This window comes from Silene latifolia, chromosome 2 (genome assembly GCF_048544455.1).
Source record: "Silene latifolia isolate original U9 population chromosome 2, ASM4854445v1, whole genome shotgun sequence".
Classification (NCBI taxonomy): Eukaryota; Viridiplantae; Streptophyta; class Magnoliopsida; order Caryophyllales; family Caryophyllaceae; genus Silene; species Silene latifolia.
Window position 1 is genome coordinate 142,684,057 of NC_133527.1, and position 17,425 is coordinate 142,701,481.

Genomic DNA, 17,425 nt, shown 5'->3' on the forward strand with positions numbered 1-17,425 from the left:
TGGCCTCAGGTGGCCCTGGGCCTTAGACGCCCCTGCGTTCAACCCAAATCAGACCCAATTAAATCCCGTGTAAGGTTGTTGATCCACTTACATAAATGAGTCATTAAATCTCAATCCAAATCCGTTAATTTGTGTCTTGTTTGTATCATATTGTCGTATCGTGTCATTATTTAGCCGCTCTACTGAGCTGACCAGGAGTCTTGGCTTAACAATTTGTGAAATGAATTTGTAGCAATTGAGACGGGCCAGCCCAATCTTAACCCTAGCAATATCATAGAAATAATTGACATCTCCAAAAAAGAAGCTATAAATTCACATTTTCATTATCATTCTAGGGTTTCACTATTAGCCTCTGCTCTACCAAATCGCCCCCAAATCCTTCACTTTCTCAACCAAAGTAGCAGCAGCAGCACAACAATGGTGAAGGGTCGTCAAGGTGAACGCGTCAGGTATTCATCTCATCTCTATCTTCATCTTCTCAATCTCCTTACAACTACTAATAATATAATTATTCATTTTATACATATATTTGTTATTTTGATGTGCAGACTTTATGTCAGAGGTTCAATCCTCGGCTACAAGAGGTAAATTTGCATTTAATCACTCTTTATATGTTTAGCATAATCTGGGTTATGATTATTTAGCTTAGATTTGTAGATTATTACAGTTTGATATCTAGCATATTAGAGATAGCTGTTCTACTGTGAATTGACGTTTAGATAATGTTACTCTTTCCGTCTCAATCATTTGTAGAGGTATTTTAATTAAAGGTAAAGAAATGATTGGTACGGAATGAGTACATTTGTAGGATTATAAGAGATGGTCTTCTTTCAATTACTCTTATTTATTGATTGATGGAAATGTAGCATGATTTAATCAGTATGGCTGAACTTGATCGATGCATTAGTACAATTGTTTTTAAATTTTTGACGAGGAATGAATAGTTATATTCAGTTTCACATTGTTTTTTAGCAATGTCAATTACATGAGGAGGAATAAGTAATGTGTAAAGAACCCAATAACAATTGAACTTTGGTAGTAGTGACATACAAGTTTTTAGTTTTATATTCTCTGATTTTAAGTGGCCAATAAGATTGTGGTGGTGGGTTATGATTGTGGTGATTTATGCTGATTTTAGGTCGAAATCAAACCAATACCCAAACACATCCTTGATCCAGATTGAGGGAGTGAACACTCAGGAAGAAGTTGCATGGTATTTGGGAAAGAAGATGGCTTACATTTACAAGGCTAAGACCAAGAAGAACGACTCTTACTACCGTTGCATTTGGGGAAAGGTCTGCAGGCCTCACGGTAACAGTGGTGTTGTTCGTGCTAAGTTCAAGTCCAACCTTCCTCCCAAGTCTATGGTAATTATGCGGTTCCTGTACTGTTATCTTTCTCATATTTGCTGCCTCAGTTTTCAAGCATGGCATATCAGGAAATATTGATGTGTTAATTGGTTTGATGCAGGGTGACAAGGTTAGAGTCTTCATGTACCCAAGTAACATCTAAGGTATTTGTGATTCTCTACTTCACTTGATTGATATGGTTGTCATTCAGTCCCAGACACGTCTATGTTTAATGCTTGGATTTAGTTCAATTGTGCTTGTGTTGTGATGCCGTTATCTTTGACATTCATAGATTCTCAGACAATGTTGAAGACATTATTGTTTGAAATGCAGTGTGATGCTTGCTTGTTTTTAAATTGTTAATTCTGTAAATTGACAGTTGAAGAACAGTAAGACAAATGACTAGCTGTGAAACATGGTTTGTGTTATCTGTTATGATAGATAAGTAATGAACTTATCCCAAGATTCTTAGATCATTATAGCTGATACTCCGTACAAGTTATGGTACGTATATATGGGGTCATGCACTCATGCTAATTGTGACACTAATGCGCCTGTGCACATATTTTGAGAGACTAATATAGGTTCACTGATGTGTACACAAGTTGTAACCATCTACGGGGTAATGCCTTTCTCGTTGTAGATGCTGTTGTATATGGTATTCTTTTTCTTCATTGTTTGACGGGTGATATTATCACATTAGTATTTGTCTTATTGCTATAATATCTACGTTTGTTTAGGGGAACTTAATAGGTATAGGACTCTTAAACTTTGTCTGACTTCTGTTGTGATATTCTTGTAACCGTTGATAGAGTTACCTGGATGTTTCCCTAGGTTTTAGATTAACAAGTTTAAGTCATATACTTCTTGGTTTGAACTTCTCAAGTGTTTTCTTTCTGTTTCATGTTAAGAGTAGTTTTCTGAGTTTCTGTGATCAAAATTTTATCTGATCAAATGCCCTCTATACTCTATTTTTCAACTTTGTATGATATTTTGGTTCAACATTTTGGTTTGTCTATTGCTTTCTTCTTTTACGTCTCAATTGAATCTTAAGATCCAGTTTACTTCACGCAGATTACTAAGCGAGTTAACTTTGACTTACAGGTGCTAGTGCTTGATGGTAGAGAAGCAAGCAATCATTTTATGAGCTTCACTTCATTAGTCTTGGAGGAGTGGTTTTACTTTAATTTCATAGTTTGTAGTAAGAGAAAAACTTGTATCCTGAACATCTTTCCTCTGTTAAGGACATGATCAAAGTTTGATTCGTACCTAGACGGCAAAGTTTTGAATGTTATGTTAAATGATACTCCGTACTCCTATTTGTCCAATCCAAGTATAATCATATTCTAACACAAATCTATTTTTAACCAAGAATTTTTTTAGTATACCTGGAGACTCGAGTATCACATTACTGGCGATTTTGATCTTTGGAAATCCAGTCTCAGTAGCTGTGATGTTAGGTCATTTGGTCATAGACGCATCACTAAATCTTGATGAGGAGAAAAAAAGCAAATGACAAAAATTGTCTTTTTTTTTTCTTAAGTTATTGTGACCTTTGACATGCAGCTATGGTAGACAATCCAGTTATGTCAATTCAATTTTTCTTCATTTTGTCTATCCGACTGTTTCCTTGGAACCATGACGATGTTTTTATGCTTGCACGGCAACGCCATGAATGAATTAAATTATAGGAAATTTAAAAGGAAATGTGTGGAACTTATTTTTCTCTTTATGTCCCTAGATTTGATGGTTTATATTTGGAAAAGGTTGTGAAATACACATTTTGTTCATGTTGATCCTTTAGTGAAAAATCCTGCCTTTTAAAATCCTAACAATATCCGATGAATTCTACAGAGTAGTTAAAAAAAAACATACCTATCTATTTAACTCAATTGATTAGAGTTGTGCTGATAACGTGTTATAGAATAGAAATAGAGAATAAATGGTAGAAAGAACTTAGAGAGAAATAAGCAAATCGATATTTAACTCAATTGATTAGAGTTGTGCTGATAACGTGTTATAGAATAGAAATAGAGAATAAATGGTAGAAAGAACTTAGAGAGAAATAAGCAAATCGATTGAGAGAGGTAAGAGAGTTGTCTATTATTCATCTCATATGGGGTATATATAGTACATAGATGATGAGTTTATCAACACCCTAGATACATGTATAATGGGTATAAGCCCAATGGACATCCATCTAACTAATGTTTCATAACACTCCATTAGATGTACATTACTAAAGAACATGACTCGTTAAAACCTTACTAAAAAAACCATGTGCGAAAAACACTAGTAAGGAAAAAGAGTACTATATTCCTCTAGCACGCAAAGGAATAAGCTGCCTCATTAAAACCTTTCTATGGAAAACCCAGTGGGACAAAACCATAGATAAGGAAAAAGAAAGACAAATACACACACACTCACCCTGATGATTACATCAGTTGTAGAACATCAATACAACTCATGATGTGACAAACTTTCTCGATCTTGAAAATAGCTGTCATCGTACTTAATCAACTTGATAGATGTCTTCAATTAATAGGAGTCGTTGATTGTTTCAAATTTCATAATATGAAGATAGTAGTAATTCATAACGATTTTTGCATCTTCACTTCAAATAATCTTGTCACTTTTGTAATACTGCACCTTTTCTTTGAATAATCATATCATCAACAATAATGTGCATGCATATAATATGTGACTCAGTTCTAAACTATATGATATGAAGTAATGCAATGATGTAATAGAAAAATAAAATGCAAATGCTTAACTTAGTCTATGTATATGCATATGATGGCTCGATAATGCAAACTGTACAGTTTTATTTTCAATATCCATGATTTGGATGGATTTCAGGTTTATGAGCTCATAACCATAAGTATGTCGACGGTCAAATAGACTTATAAAATCCTAATTCAACGGCAATTAAATAATGCGTGCAAATGTGCATCCGTTTCATATGGATATACTTTTATGATCATATACTAGAATTTCTAGAATCGATATTCTTCATATATTACACTGTAGGTGAAATTTAATATGATAAAACTTTTTTTTGTTTTACCAACTTTTCACTTACTTTCTCCCCCTAAGGTGGTAAAAACTATATTCAAGATAGATTGCAATCATTTACATAACCACATTAGAATCCGATTTCTCATATCATATATAAATGAGATACAATAGTGGGCATTTCGTAAAATCATAAAATATTTTGGGGAGTAGTGAATAATGTAACTGGCTCTTAATGTGCTGAATCAAGACGCCCAATTTAGAAGATCAACTTTTTCACATGATAATAATCAAACTGTGAAATGTAATTGCACAATTACTCGTATTTTGTTATATGGTTTTCAAGCCACTAAAGCAATATCAATTTGTACAATTGAATTTATTAGGTCTTTTCAACCTCGAGTATTAACGTGGAACGCCAATGTTTAGATCTTCGAATATCAATCATACTCAAATTTAGTGTAGTCTCCTGTTGTAATACGGAGTAATATAATGCTACACATAAGAGTTTTAGCACATTATAAGCTTTATGTTTATAATAAACGGGTATAGTAAAAACCCAAATGAACTCAATGTTACATCAAAGTTCTTTAAGCACATGTTGATCATATATGTCATTTTATGTCAACTTTTGATAGTAGTTCGCAAGCAATTTATTATAATCCTCCATATTTGAGGTTGGATATGCCCTAATATGTGCAATTGTGCACTACTGTCTTGCCAAACTAAAGTTGGATGCTAACTTATGATTAGATATTATATCTTTTTTTTTTGGTGGAATGTTAGTAATATTATATCATAGTCCATAAAAAGGACACCATACACCATTTAGAGCACTGTTTTTACATCAGAGAATTACAATAAATTTAAGCAAGGCTCAGTACTCAACAAATACCTACGACATTACACCAGCTCTTGTCAGCCAGAGCCATAGGCCCCTGGAACACCCCCAATACACGATTCCTACAATCAGTCTGAATATGCTGTATAAGACTGCCTGGCTGCATGACATAGCCATCCAGTCTACAAACATTCCTACACTGCCAAATGCCATATATCAATCCTGCCACAGCTGCTATGATCACCTGTCTAGCCAGTAAAGAGAGCTTCTTCATATGTAGCAGCTTATCACAACTGCAGAGATCCATTGCATTAACCCCTAACCATTTTGCCAACAGTTGATAACAGGTCTGAGCATAAACACAACCTCTGAATAAATGATCATAGGTCTCAGGTGCCATACCACAGATATAACACTCAGTAGGTACTGCAACACCCATTTTAGCCAGTCTATCAAGCGTGAGTAATCTCTGTTGCTGCTGCAACCAGGTAGTGAAACACCATTTTGGGGTATTAAATCTGTTCCAGACAAACTTGTACCAAGATACTCTCACTTCAGTACTCTGCATTAGCCATGCATAACCTTCAGCAATTGTATATGTATCATTGGCGCCTCTCCACTTGCCATTCACATAGCCACTCTTCATAATATTTTTAACCTCACAGACCTTCCTCCACGCCCAAGAGCTATAAGGAGTAGGTTCATAGTCTAGCCAGGTAGTACCTTTCAAATAAATAGCATCTATCCATCTAATCCATAAATGGTCTTGCTTAGAAGTAATCCACCAGACTAGTTTACCTATGGACACAACATTCCAAGTTTTGCTGTCAATTAAACCCAAGCCACCAGTTTCCTTGCTCTGACAGAGTACATTCCAAGCCACCAAGGGTGCTTTAGAGTATTGATCATTGCCTTCCCACAAAAAATTCCTGCAAAGAGCTTGTATTCTATCCATAACACCCACAAGAAGAATAAAAATTTGGGACCAATAGTTGTGAATGGTGGATATAACAGATTTCACAAGGACAAGCCTACTAGCATAAGAAATCTTCCTACTATTCCAGCCTCTTATCCTGCTAATCATCCTATCAACCAGGACATTACAATCCACTTTAGTCAATCTCTTGTGGGAAATTTTGACCCCCCAAATACTTGAATGGCAGGTCTCCTTTCTTAAACCCAGTCCCCTGAAGAACCTTATCAATAGTAGCAGGGCTCATACCATTACTATAGAAGTCAGACTTGTCTGAGTTAATATGCAAACCAGATGCAGATGAGAATCTCTTAAAAAGCTCCATAATAATGCAGATTGATTTAACCCCCCCCCCCTTTACAAAATAAGAGAAGATCATCTGCAAACATCAGATGAGTCAACCTTAATTTTTTACAAAGGGGATGAAAATAAAATCCAGGAATCCAACTGCCCATCTCCAGAAGCTTGCTCAAATACTCCATAGAGAGTAAAAAGCAATGGTGACATTGGGTCACCTTGCCTCAAACCTCTACAACCAGGGAAATATCCATGTATTTGGCCATTCAAACTGATAGAATAGGAGGTCGTGCTAACACATTGCATAATGAGTTTGATAAGATGGGGAGGGAAATGCATAGCATCTAGCATTTGTTCCACAAAGATCCACTCAATTGAATCATAGGCCTTCCTTAAATCTACCTTCATCAAGCATCTAGGAGAGACACTCTTCTTAGTATAAAGCCTAACAAGGTCTTGACTAATAAGAATGTTGCCCAAAATACTTCTCCCCTTAAATTAGATATTATATCATAAGTGCTCAAAAATCATTTATCATCATCTCGCCAAATATTTGAATTTATATGACACATTTAGTGTCTTATGTAAATTGGCAAGAATTGATATCCCTGGGAAATATGATGATTGATAAATAATTAAGTCATAAGAAATTAGAAAATATGATTTCCCGTTGAGGAATGAAAAATATGGGTAAGACTACTCGATAAAAGAAAATTAGTCTCGCATTAAATTTAAAGGAGAATCAGTCACATTATAGAGATAGTGAACTGATATAAAGTAGTTTTTGATAGAAGGTTATCCCTATTATTATACTAATAAAAGACTATTTCACATTAATGTGATGGGATATTGTATCCCTACATGAAACTCCTTGACATGGATTGATAAAAGGTCGTCTTAAATGATAATGACTGATAAGAGACTGTCTCATGTTAAATAGATACGAGATGGCTCACATGAAATAGATAGGAGCTTGTCTCAATTAAATAAATATGAGATCGTCTTGAATTAAATAGATAGAAGATAGTAAATTATGATGATAGAAGACAGCCCCACATTAAATAGATAGAAGTCCGTCTCACACTATACTGACCGAAGATAATGCCAGATAAGAGAATGTCTCATATTATATTGATAGCCCCACATTAAATAGATAGAAGTCCGTCTCACACTATACTGACCGAAGATAATGCCAGATAAGAGAATGTCTCATATTATATTGATAGAAGATCGTCTTAAATTAAAATCGTTTCATGTTAAATAGATATGAGTTCGTCTCAATTAAATAGATAGGAGATGTTTCAATCAAATAGATATGAGGCCGTCTCACTTAAATAGATATGAGTCTGTCTCAATTAAACAGATATAAGATCATCTTAAAGTATGTTGAGAATGGATCGTTTCACATACATTAAATAGATAGAAGACCGTATTACATTAATCAGCAAATGCATTTAATAATTGTGAAAAACACTAACAAATTTTTCCGTATACACTCATACATGTTCAATTTAATGCTTGATACACTAACAAGAAAAGAGAAATTATTATACGATATGTAATAAACTATATGTAAATTCATAATCTACAAAATTATATGGCCAAAATGAATGCCATGGATTAGATGTTGGATATATTCAGGGTGGTTGACACTCCGTCGACCGCCAATAGCAAATGATAAACTTGGATAACGATAGAATCACGAATCATTTTTCTTAAAGAGTATTTCCACCCTTACATTTGCCTTGGGTTGCACGAAATATCTTGTAGGATAAGACTATCGATTCCCTCTCGTTCTAGGCAAATAGAATCGAGAGAATACAAATGAAGTTTGTAATTTGTTTGTTCTTTGAAAGTCGGAAATTCTGATTTTTTTCTTCCCTTCATACATAAATATCATACACAAATTTAGGAAAATAATTAGTTATTTTCCAATAGGTACCTTTTGGCATTATCATACTTATCCGAAGGTCTACTTGACTTTGACCAAATCCCGACTACACTTAAATGATATCGTGATTCACTTAAATCACCAACATTAGAGTATAATACATGCGCATCAAGAAATGTTCCGTATTAAACACATAGGCATGACATTAGTTTATTAAGAAGGATATTACCATTTGTCAATAGCCATTAAGCTTGTTCAGATGTCAATGCTCATTAAAATCAAAGACTGAGAAATGATGACGTTAATAGAGACAGGAACATTACATATGGATAAAAATTTGGCTGCCATAAAGCACAAACTTGTGTTTTACGACCGGGCTGAATGTCTCATCACAATCAATCCCCACCTGTTGCGACCTGCCATTGACAACAAGACGAGCCTTGTACCACTCTAAATCACCATTAGATTTAAACTTGTGTTTATAAAGCCAAATGCACCGCGTAATATTGACATTAGTCGGTCGAGGAACCAAGACCCAAGTCTTATTTTGAATTAGAGCATTAAATTCATCAGTCATGGCCTTTTTCCAATTATGATCGTTAAGTGCGGTGTGAAGGTTTTTGGGCACATGAGTAGGGGTAGTGGTGACGGAGAGGTCAAAAATAGGCTTAGGCTTAAAAATACCGTGTTGGACACGTGTTGTTATTTGAGGGGATGAGCCGACAGGGGACGAGGTGGGCGTATTGGGTGTGGTATTGGGAGACACGACAGGGGAGGCCGTGTTGTCAGGTCCCGGAACAGGGGACGCCACAGGGGAGTTGGGGGGCGTCTCAGGTGGTGGGTCAGGGGCTGTTTGGGAGGCCTGGTTTTGGAGAATGTGTGTCGTGTAGGGGGGCGGATCAGGGTCCAAAAAAGAGTAATTAGGGGCATTGTTGTCTGGTCTATTTGCATACGGAAAAACATTCTCATTAAAGGTGACATGCCGAGCAATATGGATTTTGGGAGAGGTCAAGTCTAGACAGAAATAACCCCTATGATTAAACGGGTATCCGATGAAGACGCATGGTGTAGTACGGGTATCAAGTTTGTGAATGCTTGATGACGGGAAGTGAGGATAACACAAACATCCGAATGTACGGAGGTGAGTGTAGGATGGAGACCGAAGGTAAAGGCTTGCGGTGGGAGGTGTGAAATTGTTGGCCTTGCTAGGAAGTATATTGTGTAAATAAGTTGCCATTGCTAGAGCGTGATGCCACATGGACGGAGGTAGATGGGCGTGTAAGAGAATAGTACGCATGATGTTATTGATGGTGCGAATTTTTCTCTCAGCCTTGCCATTTTGCGGAGATGCGTGGGGGCCGGATAGACGGAAAATCATTCCGCGTTGTTTGAAAAAATCGTGAAATTGTGAATTGTCATACTAGCGACCGTTGTCGCATTGTAACGTTTTTATGGGCCGATTAAATTGTGTTGTGATATATGTATAAAACGTGGAGAATATATTAAAAACCTCGGACTTGTGTTTAATTGGAAACGTCCAAAGGAAATTAGTATAATCATCGAGGAAAAGCACGCACATAAAATCGGTGCCCCATGGAGCTAAGTACGGGTGAAGTCCACAAGTCACTATGCACGATATCAAACAGTAAACAAGTAGATGTAGGGGACGGAGAAAACGACAACTTAATATGCTTACCAAGCTGACAAGATTCACACAAATTGTCTTTTAAAGAAGTACAAGAAATGTTTTTATTATTACGCAAAAGAGTAAAAATGGCTGGTCCCGGGTGACCTAGACGACCGTGCCAAGTTGTTGCGGTGGTGGCAGTGAAAGCATGAGGAGTGGCGGTTTTTGTAGTGGGCGAGGTGAGTAAAGGGTAGAGATCGCCCGTACTACTGCGTCTCAAGATTGGCATCCCCGTCCGTAAATCCTTCAAAGTAAAACCAAAAGGGTCAAATTCGACAGATACATTATTATCAGTTGTGAGTTTTCGTACAGATACAGGGTTTTTAATAATGTGAGGAGCATGTAGGACATCTTTTAACAGTAACGGGGGAAGGGGAGACGGTAAGGTTTTCACACCACAACCATAAATTGGAATTTCAGTGCCATTACCAACAATTATTTGCGATTATTGCTCAATTTAAAATAAGACGAGAGTGTACCTTCATTGCCGGTCATATGGGAGGTGGCTTCTGTATCCATATACCAGTTTTCATCGGGCTGCTGCAACGTCATGTTTTGCATTGCCGCCGCGAGCTCGGTAGGTATCAAAGCGCCTTGAGGACCCCAACCGTAGGGGTTTGAGCAAGGTAGGCATGAGGTCGAGGACCAAGAATACCAGGCCCTCGTGTGGAGGCAGGGGGAGCCCAGCCCGTGGTAGGGTACGGGCACGGCGGTGCAGCCTAGGCCTGCTGCCACGAAGGGGTGGTGATCGGCACCCATGTCCAGGAATTGTGACGGGAGCCTTGGGACTACTGCTGACCACCAGAATTTCTGCTATTATCAGAGGAGCGGTTCGAATTTTTCGAGCCACCACCCCCACCATTCTTGCCCCGGTAATTTTTACCACGGCCCCCTTTGTTGCGGTTGTTGTTTTGGTTGTTCCTATTATTATCACCGGAATGGGAGCCATTATCAGACCGATTCTCAGCGCGATTGTCATTAGCAGAGGCGAGCAGGGCAGTTTCAGAGGTGGGAGGAGCAGTCTTTTGTTGCCGTGCTTCTTCAAGGGTCAGCATAGACCGGGCTTGATAAAAAGAAGGCAATGGATCACGTTGTTGTATAATCGTGGCCACTTGAGAATAGCCCGACGAGATGCCAGCAACAAGACGGAGGATGAGTCGTTCCTCAGTAATCGGAGCCCCAACGTTGGCTAATTGGTCAGCCAACATTTTCAATGCTTGGCAATAGGCGGAGGCAGTGGGATAAGCATCCATCTGAATCTGGGTGAACTGCTGCTCTAGAAATACGGCGCACGAATTCTTATTATTATGAAATATGTCCTGAAGGCGGTCCAAAGCTTCTTTGGCAGTGGCCCCAGGCTTGAGAATCGTGTGTAGAAGATTAACGGAAATTGTACCGTAAATCCACTGTTTCACGATGGCATCAAGTCGAGTCCATTGCGCATCTTTGTCAATCGTGACGCCTTTTGGCAGAGCAATATGATCCGCAACATCAAATGCTTGAGCCGTGTTCATAAATAATTCAGCCCATGTCGCATAATGGACATTCTCCTTTCAAGGATAATGGGAATGTGATTTTTAATATTAGAAACGGAGAACACGGGGTGAAAAGGAGTGGTTTTGGATGAGTCGCCATTGCCAGGCATGATGAAGGAGAGCAGGAGAGGGCTCGGGATTAGAGATGAAGAGAGACGAGAAGGATAAACGAAGAAGAAGATTGGAGGATCGAGAAAGCTGATACCATAAAAGAGTTTGAATCCCTGCTTATTTCATTGATCAGCCAATACATTTATACAAGTCCTATGAATATTCTAGAGTCAACAGTTGCCATAACAAAAGACTACAAATAAGGCTAAGATCAATAGAGAATAATTACAAGAATAATTTACATATTTCTAATAGAGAGATTCCCAAGAACAATATGCAGGCTAAGTGGAATTCAGTAATTACGGCTGTACTTTTTGTTACGATTATTGAAAAACTGAAAGTATTTAAAATCCTAACAATATCCAATGAATTCTACAGAGTAGTTAAAAAAAACATACCTATTTAACTCAATTGATTAGAGTCGTGCTGATAACGTGTTATAGAATAAGAAATAGAGAATAAATGGTAGAAAGAACTTAGAGAGAAATAAGCAAATCGATTGAGAGAGGTAAGAGAGTTGTCTATTATTCATCTCATATGAGGTATATATAGTACATAGATGATGGGTTTATCAACCCTGCCTGCTAAAGGTCGTCGACAAATTACTAAATATCGTCGACAATTTTAATGAACTTCCAAATTTGTCCCTCCCTCACACTCCCCCTTATATTTTCCTTTTTATTCAATAACTACCTTTCACATTCGAAATTTTGAAAAAAAAAACCTGACTCAAATTTCAACAAAAAAAACGTATCGACCGCATAATTTCCGTCATGAATTCAAACATTCAACAAGGTATGTGATTAGTATTAAAAATTTTTTTGTAGTATTTTGCTTAGTTTGTAAATTTGTGACGGAATTAGGATACATGCCAAAGTTGTGACGGAATTAGGATAGATGCTTTGATTTCAATCGGATTTAGTCGTGTTACGCGAAAATCAAACGCAATAATCGAAACAATTAATCGAAAAAAAAAAAAAAAAAAAACACGGATTCTGGGCCTAGACGAAGAACTTCTTCGTCCAAGTCCAGGCCCAGACGAAAGAATTCATGTCTATTATGGGCTCTGGACGAAGAATTCTTTCGTCTGGGCCTGGAGTTGGACGAAGAAGTTCTTCGTCTGGCCCATTTGTCGTGTTTTTTTTTTTTTTTTTTTTTTTCTTTATGTTTTAGAATTTCTCGATACTTTTTTATTTTTTTATTTTTTTCTTTTAAATAAATTTTTTTCCGTCTTGTTTTGTTATCGTTATAAACTAATAAATTATTAATAATAATTCTCGTCCGTGACGAAGTCGTTGTAAATATATATTTTTTCCGTCTCGTTTTGTCGACGTAAAATATTAATTAATTATTACTAATAAACCCCTTTTGGGGATATTTTGTTTTTTTATTTATTTTTTAATTTACTTAAACTTATATTTATAAATTCTTTGTTTTATTAATTTAAGTAATCAAGTTGTTGTAAATATATTTTTGTCGAGTCTCGTTTTGTTTACGTAAAATATTAATTAATTATTATTAATAAACCCCGTTCCGGGTTATTTTGTTTTTTTTTTAAAATTTTTAATTTACTTAAACTTATATTTATAAATTCTTTGTTTTATTTTTTGAATAGATGGCCGGTGGAGGAAATGACCGTCACGTTCGAGCTCGAAAGGGGCTCCAGTTTGACTCTGAGGTTGGAGATGGTAGTACCGATTCGTGGACTGAGGAGCGGTTGGAGGAGGAGCTGGTTCGGTCTGGTGATGTGATAGGTGAGGAGGAGGCGGGTTATGAGCGAGTGCGTAGGGTGCCACGTAGACGGAATGAGGAGGGGCGTTTTCAGCGGAAGTCGGATGGTAGTTCTAGTAGTGTGGTGGCTCCGAAGAAGAAGAAGTCGGGTAAGGATGTCTCTTGGTTGATCGATCATCGTGTTCCGGGTGGTCCGATGTTTCCCCACGTGATTCCTAGCTTTGGGGGTCACATTGCCAACACCTTATGGCCGACTCCTAATGAGGTCGGTCGACCAGTTTTGACGGGTTACCACCGGTTTGGTAAGACGAGGTTGTTGAGTTGTTGGGAACTACCTCCGGCCGTTCAGACTATTTATGACGGTACTGGTCTTTCTCACCTATTAGATTCCATGGTCGAATGTTATAACATGCCCCTTATTTCTGCTTTTGTTAAGAGATGACAACCCGACACCAACAGTTTTCACATGCCTTTTGGGGAGATGTCCATACTCCTTCACGATGTTGCGCAGATCTTAGGTGTTCAGGTTGATGGTAACTGTTGTAAGGTGGAGAGTAATGACCGGACGTTGGCGGATCCCCTTATGTATGTTTGTGGCTTCTTTGGGATTGCATCAGACCAGTTGAGGTTGCCGTTAAACTCTAGTAAGAAGGTCCCTATTTACAAGAGTGGGGGTATATTGGTAGATGCAGTTTGTGAATTGGCGAGAGCTAATTGTGAGGTTGTTTTTGCTCAGGGGTTTTTGACTGCGGTGTTGGGCTCGACACTTTTTGTCGACAAATCAGGTGATAGGTTACGTCCTCAGTTGTTTCCTTTAGTGTATGATACTGATGCTGTACACCACTACGCTTGGGGAGCCGCTGTACTAGCCTTCATGTACCGACAGTTGGGTGTGGCTTCACGTGCTGGTGTGAAGACTATTGGTGGTTGCTTGACTTTGTTGCAAGCGTGGATCTATGAGTATTTTCCTATGTTCAGACCCGGTCCACCTTCGGCAATTGACCCTACTCAGCCTCGGTCGTGTTCTTGGAGATCCGTTGGTCCCTTCGCTCAAAATGCGGAGAAATTGTTGGAGTATCGGAGGTTGTTAGATGGGCTTACTCGTGCTTCCATTAGGTGGGATCCGTACGGGCCGCGTCAGGAGGAGTATCATCCTCGTACTCTGTTTGCCGGTTGTGTTCGTTTCATGGACATAGCCGAGCCGTACCAGCCTGATCGGTGTTTACGACAGTTTGGGTATGTGCAGATCATACCCAATCCCATTATGATATTGGTAGCGTATCGTCCTGCTTCGGGGATAGGGTACGAGGTTAGGGTTGGGGTTGCGGAGACTGATCATCTTTGGGATTGCTGGCAGGATCACGTGGTTCACATCTCTCGTAGATCGAGACCAGTTAGTTTCCGGGTGAGACGGCGCGCCAGTTATGAGGCTTGGTATAATGAGAATTCTCACCCGTTCATCATTGATCCCGACCACCATGATGCCCCCGCGCCACAGGATGATTTTGATATTCTGCTTTGAGGTAATAATTTTACTTACGCTTGTTGTAATAATTGTTTAACTTTCTTCTTGTTAAATCGATAATATTTATAATGTTTTAGTTGTTTTTGTCAATTTGCAGACTGCACGTGCTTTAGTGTTTCAGTTTGCCGAAGCCAAAAGAATTACCGATGACAAGAAACAGCTTTCCTTCTTCCGCAAGATGATGAAGAACATCGACCCATTGGTTGAGAGGGCTGGGGAGATCATACGTGAGCGAGGACCTCGTCAAACACCTGGTGATCGTGTACAGCGTAGAGCAGATGGTGTGTACACTGATAGCGAGGAAGAGGATGATCAGTAGTCGGGAGACTAGTTTTTTTATATTTCATTTATGTTGTACGTTTTTAAAGACATTTTTTGTGTTGGATGATGATGTTAGTTGGCTATTTGAACCTTGTTTAATTTAAAAAACATGACGGTTTTAAATTCTGAAATTTCTTAAATTTCTTGAATACATAGCAACTGATGCAAATTCATACGTTTCTGGAAATTATGTAGATGTTTATATAGGGAAAAATGTTACCGTTGTAATTCAAAATACCCGTTACAATTCAAAAATAACCGTTACAATTCAAAAATAGCCGTTATAATTCAAATGTTACCGTTATAATTCAAAATAGTTGTTATAATTCAAATGTTACCGTTATAATTCAAAATAACCGTTACAATTCAAGTGTTACCGTTACAATTCAAAAATAGCCGTTATAATTCAAATGTTACCGTTACAATTCAAAAATAGCCGTTATAATTCAAATGTTACCGTTATAATTCAAAATAACCGTTACAATTCAAATGTTACCGTTATAATTCAAAATAACCGTTATAATTCAAATGTTACCGTTATAATTCAAAATAACCGTTATAATTCAAAAATAGCCGTTACAATTAATAGCTTATAAATAGGCCATTCTATGTCAATTTCAATCACAACATCCAATCATATTCACTCACTACAATACTAATTATTCACTCACAACCTCCAATCCTAAAATGGTTCTCACAAATGCTCAAAAAATCAGAGTTTATCAAATAAGAATCGATCTAATTGTTCAAAATTTACCAATTCTAATTGAGCGTCTTGAATCAGTGGTTCCCAGTGACACTGTATGACACATGCTTGAAGAGCCTCCAATTGGTAGCCTTTGTATAATTTTACAAGGAAACCGGGATCATGTTCTAACTCCAGCAGTTAGAGATGAGGTTGTTTCTGATGAAGTACTAAACGAGAAGATGTGGGAGTTTCGCAGGTTAAAAAGTGATATCTTTACATATTTTGAGCGCATTCTCACCGTGATCGATTACCCAAGACTATCAGACTTATGTGCCGGTAGAGTGCCGAACCAAGGAATTCTTTATCTCTACTTGAATGATTTGTTGACTCAATATATATCTACCCAACCTGAAGAAATTGAGATTCAAGATCATGAAGAAGATAAGGAATCGTCATCTTCATCATCAGAAGATAATTAAGTTCGGTAGTTATTTAATTATGTTATGTTTTAAGTAATAATCGTTTATGGTATAGGTTTGGGGTTTAGGGTTTGGGGTTTGGGGTTTAGGGTTTAGGGTTTAGGGTTTAGGGTTTAGGGTTTAGGGTTTAGGGTTTAGGGTTTAGGGTTTAGGGTTTGGGGTTTGGTATTTGGGGTATGGTATGTTTTAATTATGTTTTTTATTGGTTTATGTTTTAATTATGTCAAAACGCGTTTTAAAGAATGTTATAATTAAAATATGTCAAATTGTGTTTTAAGGAATGTTTTAATGAAATTACTTTTTTAGGCATTTAATCGGATGCAGAGGATAATAAACTACAATAATCGGATAAATAAAATAAAATATAAGGTACAATATTCGGATATATAAAATAAAAGGTCGAATAATCGGACAAATAAAAGCTAAGATCAACTCGCGAAATTGCGGCATACAGATAGCTGATGTCGATACAGGCCATTATAATGAGCTACGCTTTCATCATGTACCCAACAAGGGGCTATTGGAGGCATAGGTGACAAGGGGCGTACCCGGAGCCGCAAATAGTGGTTTCCCGCATGTAATACCCATAAGACACCATATGGGGTATGTACTCCGGGGGTGGTAAAGGTAAATAAGTATAACTACCATTCCAATGTCGCTGACCTTCTTGATCGTCAAATGCAGAAATACAACATATCACCCAATTGTACATCGTAGCATAACCATATAGATCGAAACTGTCCATCCAATGACCCGAGCCACACGGTATCTGATCCATAAATGTAATTCTAGCTACCTCCGCATCAAATCTCCCTGGGCCATAAATATGTTCACGATAAAGGGGACTACAGATTTCCCTAAGTAAATCTGTTCTAGCCATCGTGAAATGAGATTGGTCACCCCGAACAGCATGTGAGATAACTCGAAAACCACAATGCCCGTCTCCGGAAGGATTAAACCACGCTTCTAAATGCTCGTGAAA

General features: G+C 37.7%; 3 protein-coding genes across 3 annotated transcripts; 1 reads left to right on the top strand and 2 right to left on the bottom strand.

Moving 5' to 3' along the window:
• Positions 1-305: 305 nt before the first annotated feature.
• On the top strand, positions 306-2,677 carry LOC141643052 (large ribosomal subunit protein eL33y). The gene is made up of 5 exons (XM_074452074.1): positions 306-449; positions 549-584; positions 1,139-1,367; positions 1,471-1,513; positions 2,454-2,677. The coding sequence occupies exons 1-4, from the start codon at positions 418-420 to the stop codon at positions 1,510-1,512; spliced, it is 339 nt and encodes a 112-aa protein (XP_074308175.1). The 5' UTR covers positions 306-417; the 3' UTR covers position 1,513; positions 2,454-2,677.
• A 2,571-nt stretch (positions 2,678-5,248) lies between these two features.
• On the bottom strand, positions 5,249-6,503 carry LOC141641401 (uncharacterized). The gene is made up of 2 exons (XM_074450063.1): positions 6,358-6,503; positions 5,249-6,290 (listed from the first exon to the last, which is right to left on the bottom strand). Exons 1-2 carry the CDS (start codon positions 6,501-6,503, stop codon positions 5,249-5,251), a joined length of 1,188 nt encoding a protein of 395 aa, XP_074306164.1.
• A 4,338-nt stretch (positions 6,504-10,841) lies between these two features.
• Positions 10,842-11,567, bottom strand: LOC141641402 (uncharacterized). Its single transcript, XM_074450064.1, has one exon. The coding sequence runs from the start codon at positions 11,565-11,567 to the stop codon at positions 10,842-10,844; it is 726 nt and encodes a 241-aa protein (XP_074306165.1).
• Between the last annotated feature and the right edge of the window lie 5,858 nt (positions 11,568-17,425).